Source organism: Panthera tigris, chromosome X, assembly GCF_018350195.1.
Source record: "Panthera tigris isolate Pti1 chromosome X, P.tigris_Pti1_mat1.1, whole genome shotgun sequence".
Taxonomy (NCBI): domain Eukaryota; kingdom Metazoa; phylum Chordata; class Mammalia; order Carnivora; family Felidae; genus Panthera; species Panthera tigris.
In genome coordinates, this window is record NC_056677.1 from 82,546,936 (window position 1) to 82,556,808 (window position 9,873).

The window sequence follows — 9,873 nt, forward strand, 5'->3', positions numbered from 1 at the left end:
ATCCCCTCAAAGGTCTGAGACGAGGCGGGTCGCTCCCACTGGTCGGCGTGAGGCCGTCGTCTTTGGAGGGATGTGTAATCCCCTCATCTGTTTTGGAGGGACGTGGAATCCCCTCAAATGTCTAAGCTAGCTCTCAGTTTTGCTTCCATGGAGTTGGAAGACTTTCTAGGGGCCCTCTGTCTGTTTTTGTGTTTCTCTGTTTTGTTCTGTAGACTTACTGGACGGACGTTATGGGACAGACTCAGACTACTCCTCTAAGTATTATGATTGATCACTTTAAGGATGTGAGGGGAAGAGCTAACAACCTCAGTGTGGAAGTCTGAAAGGGTCGGTGGCAGTTTTTTTGTTCTAGTGAGTGGCCAACTTTCAATGTCGGATGGCCACCAGAGAGGACCTTCGACCTCCCTACTATCCACCGAGTCAGGAGTATCATCTCTCGGCCTAAGACGGGCCATCTTGATCAGCTCCTTTACATTATCACTTGGCAGGACCTTGTAGAAGACCCACCCTCTTGGCTTAAGCCCTTCCTAGCCCCACTCCCTCCAGAGCCAAAACCCATTCTTGCTTTGCAGGGGACAAAGAAGAGGAAAAGTCTTACCCAGCCTTCAGCACCCCTCTACCCTGTCCTATAGGGGGGTACTGAAGAAGAATTAATTTTTCCTCCCCCGTATAACCCCTCTAGGATGCCGGAAGAACACCATCCTCCCCCTCCGGGGGAGGCAGACGCTGTTCCAAGAGCGGGAGGTGGAAACGCTCCAGTGGGAAGCCCCCCCTTTACCAGACAAAGGGCTCAGAGGGAGCAATCCGCCTCTGCCACCGACTCCACTATTCTGCCCCTGCGAGCCACCGGACCCCCAGACGCGGAGGGGAATCAACCCCATCACTATTGGCCTTTCGCCACTAGTGACCTCTACAATTGGAAAGCTCAGAATCCTAAGTTTTCCGAGAAACCGGCAGGGCTTATTGATTTATTAGACTCTGTTCTTTTTACCCATCAGCCCACGTGGGATGATTGCCAGCAGCTTTTGCAGGTCCTGTTCATGACTGAAGAAAGAGAAAGAATCCTCAATGAGGCCCGAAAACTAGTTCCGGGTGCAGACGGGAATCCCACCACCAACCAGGCTCAGATAGATGCCTCCTTCCCCTTAACTCGGCCCCAGTGGGATTTCAACACGGCAGAAGGTAAGGAGAGGCTCCGGGTCTACCGCCAGACTCTAATGGGGGGGTCTCCAAATGGCTGCTAGAAAGCAAACCAATTTGGCCAAGGTAGGAAATGTACAACAGGGAAAAGATGAATCTCTGGCTGCCTTTTTAGAACAGATCATGGAGGCATTCCGTACCTATACCCCCATGGATCCAGAGGCTCCGGAAAGCAAGGCAGCTGTTATCATGGCCTTTCTAAACCAATCGGCCATAGACATTAGGAGAAAATTACAGAAAATAGATAGACTAGGAGAAAAAAGTCTGCAGGACTTACTGGTGGTAGCCTAAAAGGTATATAACAACTGGGAGCCTCCTGAGGACAAGCAGGCTCGCACCATGGCGGCTGCCAGCAGTAAGCAGACTCGAGACCTGGCCAGAATACTACTAGTTACCACTGTTGACTTCCCCGAGGAATGAGACTGCCGTCTCCAGCAGCTGGCAGACGACGCAAGAAAAGGTAAAAGAACCACCAAGGGGGGGAAGCAGAGGCTGCAGAAGGATCAGTGCGCATACTGCAAGGAGATAGGGCATTGGGCCCGAGATTGTCCAAAAAGGGCCGGCGGGAAGGGAAGCAAGACTGATCGAGTAAAAGTCCTAGAGCTAGATAAACTAAGTGATTAGGGGAGTCGGGGTTTGGACCCTCTCCCCGAACCCAGGGTAACTCTTAAAGTGGAGGGGACCCCTATTGACTTCCTTGTCGACACCGGAGCACAACATTCGGTCCTCCGCACCCCACAAGGAAAACTAGCCAGCAAGAAGTCCTGGGTACAAGGGGCAACTGGTATGAGCCAGTATTCATGGACTACCCGAAGAACAGTAGATTTGGGGATGGGCCGGGTATCCCACTCCTTTATGGTAATACCAGAATGCCCCTACCCGCTGTTAGAAGGGGACTTACTGACCAAGATTGGAGCTCAGATAACTTTCAGACAAGGGGGGCCTCAGGTCACCGATGGCAAGGGCCACCCCATCCAGGTCCTGACCATGAAACTGGAGGATGAATACCTCCTCCACCAGGAGGCGCTCCCGAGAGAGGATAATATAGACAGATGGCTACAAGAATTCCCCTCGGTTTGGGCAGAGACGGGGGGGTGGGGTGCGGGGATGGGACTAGCCACTCATAGGACCCCAGTCCTGGTAGAGCTCAAGCCAGGAGAGAGTCCGGTAAGGATCAAACAATACCCCATGTCTCAGGAGGCCCGGAAGGGGATCCAGCCACACATCCGGAGACTACGAAGCCTAGGGGTACTAGTTCCTTGCCAGTCTGCCTGGAACACCCCCTTACTGCCGGTCAAAAAGCCTCACACAAATGACTACCGACCGGTACAAGACCTCCAGGAAGTAAATAAGAGGGTCGCGGACATACACCCAACTGTTCCCAACCCATATACTCTCTTGAGCTCCTTGGCGCCCTCCAGGGTCTGCTATACTGTACTAGATTTAAAGGACGCCTTCTTCAGTCTGCCGCTGGCACCCCAGAGCCAACCCTTGTTCGCCTTTGAGTGGCATGATCCGGAGGAGGGCTACAGTGGGCAACTCACCTGGACACGGCTACCTCAGGGATTCAAAAATTCACCCACCATCTTCGACGAGGCACTACACGAGGACCTGGGTGAGTACAGAAGGGAGCACCCTGGCCTCACCCTTCTACAGTACATAGATGACATCCTGATTGCTGCCGACATGGCCAAAGACTGTGAGTGAGGGACCCAGGACCTGCTGGCTACCCTGGGGGCCTTAGGGTACCGGGCATCCGCGAAGAAGGCTCAGAAATGCAGGGAGAGGGTAAGTTACCTGGGATATATCCTGGAGGGCGGACAGCGGCAGTTATCAGATGCCAGAAAAGAAACTGTCCTAAAGATCCCTACTCCCACCTCCCAAAGAGAAGTGAGGGAATTCCTAGGATCAGCCGGCTACTGCCGCCTCTGGGTTCCAGGTTTTGCTGAGATCGCCAGGCCCCTATATGAAGCTACCAAAGAGGGGAAAACATTTAAATGGGCTGAAAAAGAAGAAACTGCCTTTAATCAGTTAAAAAAGGCCCTCCTAAGTGCCCCAGCCCTGGGCCTACCAGACATTACGAAGCCCTTCCACCTCTTTGTAGACGAACATAAGGGAATAGCAAAAGGGGTTCTAACTCAAACCTTAGGCCCCTGGAACTGCCCAGTGGCTTACCTGTCTAAGAAACTAGACCCAGTGGCTGCCGGATGGCCGCCATGCCTAAGAATTATTGCAGCGACAGCACTCCTAGTCAAGGATGCAGACAAACTGACCCTAGGACAGGAGATCTGGATCACGACCCCACATGCCATTGAAGGGGTCCTGAAACAGCCTCCGGATAGATGGATGAGCAATACACGTATGACTCATTACCAGAGCCTCCTACTCAACCCTCCATGAGTGTGGTTCCACCCCAGTGCAGCCCTCAATCCTGCAACCCTGCTGCCCGACCCTGACCTAGGTGCTCCACTACATGACTGTGCAGGAATCCTGGAACAAGTACATGGATTCCGGAGGGACCTGAACGACCGGCCCCTCCCCGATGCCGAGGCTACTTGGTTCACTGATGGCAGCAGCTTTGTGCAGACGGACACAGGTATGCAGGTGCAGCGGTGGTCACTGAAACGGACACCGTATGGGCGGAGGCTCTACCCTCCGGAACGTCAGCCCAGCGAGCAGAGCTCATAGCCCTCACCAAGGCGCTGATGCTGGGAGCTGGAAAACGGCTTAACATCTACACAGACAGCCGTTATGCGTTTGCCACAGCTCATATTCATGGGGCAATTTATCAGGAGAGGGGGTTACTGATGGCAGAAGGACGGACTATAAAAAATAAGCAGGAGATACTTAACCTGCTTACGGCCTTATGGCTTCCTGCCAAGCTAGCCATTATCCACTGCCAAGGGCACCAAAAAGCTGATAACCCAGTAGCTAGAGGTAATTGAAAGGCTGACCAGGCAGCCAAGGCAGTAGCCCTTACTTCAGTCCCCACCATGACCATACAACTACCGGACCTGGGAGACCCAGTTTTACCAGACCAGCCCAAATACTCCCAGGAGGAGTTACAGCGGATCAAGAAACTCCCCATGGCCCAGGAGATAAAGGGATGGTGGTATACACCTAACAAGGAGCTCGTGCTGCCAGACCGGCTCGGAGTCTCAATATTAGAGCACATGCATCGGTCTACTCACATGGGGGACGAAAATTAAAAGACTTAATCCGACATGCCGGAATCAAGATTCACCAACAGGACACCAAAATAGAGCAAGTTGTATCTGCCTGCAAGACCTGCCAACTCGCCAACGCGAGAGCCCCATCAAATAAAAAAGGAACCAGGCTCAGAGGCACCAGACCGGGAGCCCAATGGGAAGTCGACTTCACTGAAGTCAAACCAGGAAAGTATGGTTTTAAATATCTTTTAGTATTTAGAGACACCTTCTCTGGCTGGGTGGAGGCATACCCAACCAAGCATGAAACGGCTCAGACGGTAGCTAAGAAGCTACTAGAAGACATCTTACCCAGGTATGGTTTTCCTGCCATGGTAGGATCAGACAATGGACCAGCTTTTATCTCGCAGGTAACACAGGCAGTAGCCAAGGCGGTGGGGGCAAACTGGAAATTACATTGTGTTTATAGGCCCCAGAGCTCAGGACAGGTAGAAAGAATGAATAGAACCCTAAAAGAGACCCTTACCAAATTAACCATGGAGACTGGCAGGGACTGGCTGACTCTCCTACCGTACGCCCTTTACCGGGTTAGAAACACTCCTTACACTCTGGGTTTTACTCCCTACGAGATCATGTTTGGCAGGCCACCCCCTGTTATTCCCAGCCTTCGAGCTGAACTTATTGCTGAGTTTAAAGATCAAGAACTTTTTCTTTCCTTGAGCGGGCTCCAGAGGGCGCATGAGGACATTTGGCCGCGCCTCCGTGCCATCTATGAGGCTGGCCCGACCCCGACACCTCATCAGTACAGGCCGGGAGACTGGGTCTATGTCAAGAGGCACCACCGAGAGACCCTTGAGCCGCGCTGGAAGGGACCCTACATCGTGGTGTTGACAACCCCCATTGCTCTCAAAGTAGGCGGCATCGTGACCTGGGTCCATCACACCCACGTTCAGCCAGTGGACCCCTCCTCAATCCGGAAGGACTTCGTCACTCGATGGTCCATCAGTCGGGACCAACACAACCCGCTCAAGCTCAAGCTGCAGCGCATTCGACCCACCTAATATTGGTAACTCTGTTAACTCTGCTTGTCATTGCTCATGCTGCCAGGAGTCCCCACGCCCCCCAAAACATCACCTGGCAGATCATAGACACCAGCTTGGAGACAATACTTAATCAGACCTCCCAGAGCCACCCCAGGGACACTTGCTTCCCAGAACTTTGCGTAAACCTCCAAACTCTGTTCCCCTTGTCACCATAAATGCAGCCGGTCCCATGATTGGGTCCCTAAGCTACATGACAAGGGGGGAATGAAAGGGCGGGCCTACGCCGGCCGACTCCATCTTGTTCTGTGTCCTTCACCTTGACCACACCTCCTCCCCTTGAGTAACCCCCACCCCTCACCTGCCTAACAGGACTCGGACCCTTCCCCAGCCAATTGGCTGAGGCCATAGCCATTACCTCACCAACTGCCCCTAGGCCCCAATAAAACCTTTGTCCTTTTGAAACTCGCTCTCTCTCCCCGGTATATCACCGCTGCTTTGGTGCAGGTAGGGGATTGAGCTCGGGCTAGCTCGAATAAAGGCTCTTTTGTTTTTACATCGGACTCGGCTCCCAGGTGGTATTTGGGGATCACGAATTCTGGGCATAACACTATATGAATTTTAAGATGGATTTTTCTTTGTTTGAAAGGTTATTTATTTATTTGAGAGAGAGAGACAGAGAGAGAGAGAGAGAGAATGCAGCAGAAGGGCAGAGGGAGAGAGGGAAAGAATCCCAAGTAGGCTCCATGCCATCAACACCGAGCCAAATGTGGAGCTCAAACCCAGGAATCATGAGATCATGACCTGAACCGAAATGAAGAGTCAGATGCTCAACTAGCTGAACCACCCAGGGGCCCCTAAGATGGATTTTTCTATTTCTGTAAAAATGTTAAGATTTTGACAAGGATTCCATTGACTCTGTAGATCACTTTGGATAGATGGTATTGATATCTTAACAATTTTACATCTTCCAATCCATGAACATAGGATGTCTTTCCAATTTATTTGTGTCTTCTTAAAAAAATATTTAGCAATGTTTTGTAGTTTTCAGTGTATGTTTTTCACCTCCTGGGTTAATTTTATTCCTAAATATTTTATTATTTTTCATGATATTGTAAATGGAATTGTTTTCTTAATTTCCTTTTGGAATTGTTAATTTTTATTTCATTTTTTAAATATATTTTTAAATTTTTCATTTATTTTTGAGAGAGAAAGTGAAACAGAGTATGAGTGGGGAAGGGGAGAGAGAGAGAGGTAGACAGAGAATCTGAAGCAGGCTCAAGGCTTGAGCTCTCAGCACAAAGCCTGACATGGGGCTCGAACTCATGAGCCATGAGATCATGACCTGAGCTGAAGTCAGATGCTTAAACTATTGAGCCACCCAGGCTCCCTATTGAATTGTCAATTTTTTAATGTATAGAAATGAAACAGATTTTTGCATGATCTATTTGTATACCACAACTTTGGTGAATTCATTTATTACTTCTAACAATTTTTTTAATCTTACTGTTCTCTACATATAAGATTATGTCATCTATGAACAGAGATACTTTTACTTTTTACTTTTCCCATTTGGTGCCTTTAGTTTACTTTCCTTTCTTAATTTCTTTGCCCAAACTTTCCAGCACTATGTTTTGTTTTTGTTTTTGTTTACTTTTATTTAAATTCAAGTTAGTTAACATATGGTGTAGTATTGGTTTCAGGGGTAGAATTTAGTGATTCATAACTTACATATAACACCAAGTGCTCATCTCAACAAGTGCCCTCCTTAATGCCCATCACCCATTTAACCCCATTCACTGCCCCTCCAGCAACCCTCAGTTTGTTCTCTGTATTTAAGAGTCTCTTATCATTTGCCTTCCTTTATGTTATCTTATTTTATTTTCCTTCCCTTCCTCTATGTTCATATTCTATTTCTTAAATTCCACATATGAATGAAATCATATGATATTTGTCTTTCTCTGACTGACTTATTTGGCTTAGCATAATACACTCTAGTTCCATCCACTCTATTGCAAATGGCAAGATTTCATTTTTTTGATTGCCAAGTAATATCCATAATATATACCACATCTACTTTATAAATTCATCAGTCGGTGGACATTTGTGTTGCAGGGAGTATGGCTGGAGTCACAAAAGATGAGTCTGCAAACAAAGTGCAGTTAAGTGAAGGTCCTCATACTGGAGTCGGAATGAGGTCCCAACTCCAGAAGGAATCTCCTTTTTATTATGATAATTGCTAAAGACTACGTGCATAAAGTCAGCTAAGCATGTGTTAATTAATCTAATGGTTTAGATTTTCAAGGTTGAGTTTTGAGTTAATTGGTTTCTACACCACTAGGAAGGGTCAGGTGTGAATGAGGATCCAGCCCTGGACAATATTAATGGCTCTAGGCTTCCTTATGAGTCACAGCTGGTTCAGCTATGTAACCATTTCTTAAGGCCTTGCACCTTCTCCAGGCCTTCCCTTTTGAAGTTTTTTCCTTTGATGCTTCTATCCTGCATTTCCCACAAATTTGGTCTCTTTCCATAGTTTGGTTATTGTTGATCGTGCTGCTATAGACATTGTGGTGCATGTGCCCCCTTCAAATGAGCATTTTTATATCCTTTGGTTAAATACCTAGTTGTGCAATTGCTGGGTCAGAGGGTAGTTCTATTTTTAATTTTTTGAGGAACTTTCACACTGTTTTCCAGAGTGGCTGCACCAGTTTGCATTCCCACTAAAAGTGCAAAAGTGTCCCCCTTTATCTGCATCCTCACCAACATGTGTTGTTTCCCGAGTTGTTAATTTTAGCCATTCTGAGAGATGTGAGCATCTCTTCACTTTCAAGTGTTAGCAGAAAAGCTTATTGTTTTCACCACGGATTACACTTTTAACTGGGCTTTCTATACATGGCCATTATTATATTAGATATATTCTGTCTATTCCTAGTTTGTTGAATTTTTTATGATGTAAAGTTATTGAATTTTGCAAATCCTTTTTCTACATCAATTGAGATAATCAAGTGGGGTTGTCCCCCTTACACTGTGTTAATGTGATGTACTGTATTGACTTTCTATATGTGTTAAATCATTGTTGCATTATACAAATAAATCCCATTGTCTATGGTATATAATCTAATTAATATGCTAATGAGTTCAGTTTGCTAGTACTTATTTGAAGTTTTTGCACTGATATTCATTATAAATATTGATCTGTAATTTCTTTTCTTGTAATGCCTTTTTCTGGCTTTGGTATTAGGGTAATGCTAGCATCACTGAGTAAGTTAGGAAGTATTCTATCCTTTTCAATTTTAGGGGAAGTATTTGAAAAAGATTGGTGTTAAGTCTTTTTTAAAAGTTTGGTAGAATTTGCCTGTGAAGCAATCTGGTCTTGGGCTTTTCTTTGTTGGAAAATTTTGTGTTGTTTTGTTTTGTGGGTTTTTTTTCTTGATTCAATCTGCTTACTATTTACAGATTCTTCACACATTTCATTTCTTCATATTCAGTTTTGATAGCTTGTATGTTTCTAGGAATTTTCCATTTCAATTAGGTTATCCAATTTGTTGACATATAATTGTTCATAATTCTGTTATCCCTTTTATTTCTGTGAATTGGCAGTAACATCTACATTTTCATTTCTGATTTTGTTGAGTCTTCTTTCTTTATTAGTCTACATAGCTAAAGATTTGTCCATTTTGTTGATCATTTTGAAGAAATTAACTCATCATATCAATTAATTTGGTACCTATTATTTTTCTATTCTCTATTTTATTCATCTCAGCTCCAATTTTTATTATTTCTTTCTTTCTAACTTTGAATTTAGTTTGTTCTTATTTTTTCTAGTTCTTTAAGGTATAAAGTTAGGTTGTTGATTTAGTATCTTTCTTCCTTTTTTAATGTAAGCCATAAGTATCCCTCTTAACACTGTTTTTTTTGTGTCCCAATAGTTTTGTTATGTTGTCTTTTAATTTTCATTTGTCTCAAGGTATTTTCTCTTTTCCCTTCTGACTTCTTCTTTGATCCACTAGTTTTTAAGGGTGTGTGATTCTATTTCCACATATTTATAAATCTTCATTTTTCCTTCTGTTACTTTAGTTTCATTCCATTGTGGTTGCAGAACATACTTTGTATCTTTGCCTTTTCAAATCCATTGAGACTTGTTTTGAGGACTAACATATGGTCTATCCTGAAGAATGTTCCATTTATACTTTAAAAATTGTATTCTGTTGTTGTTTGATGGATGTTCTGTGTATGTATGTTGGTCCAGTTGGTTTGTAGTGTTGCTTGGGCCTTATATTTTCTTTTTATTTTAACTTTATTTAATTACTTTGAGGGAGAGGGAGAGAATCCCAAGCAGGCTCCGTGCTGCCAGCACAGAACTGGATGTGAGGCTCAAACTCACAAACCACAAGACCATGACCTGAGCCAAAATCAAGAGTTGAAATTTTAACCTAATGAGCCAGCAAGGAGCGCCTGGGCCCTCT

At 45.7% G+C, this 9,873-nt stretch overlaps 1 protein-coding gene across 1 annotated transcript; it reads left to right on the plus strand.

The window, feature by feature from the left end:
* The first annotated feature begins 230 nt into the window (after positions 1-230).
* On the plus strand, positions 231-5,441 carry LOC122235417. The gene is given in 4 exon segments (XM_042974785.1): positions 231-1,220; positions 1,222-3,781; positions 3,784-4,395; positions 4,398-5,441. Coding segments are annotated over 4 exon segments (5,193 nt in total). The 3' UTR covers positions 5,429-5,441.
* Positions 5,442-9,873: the final 4,432 nt, after the last annotated feature.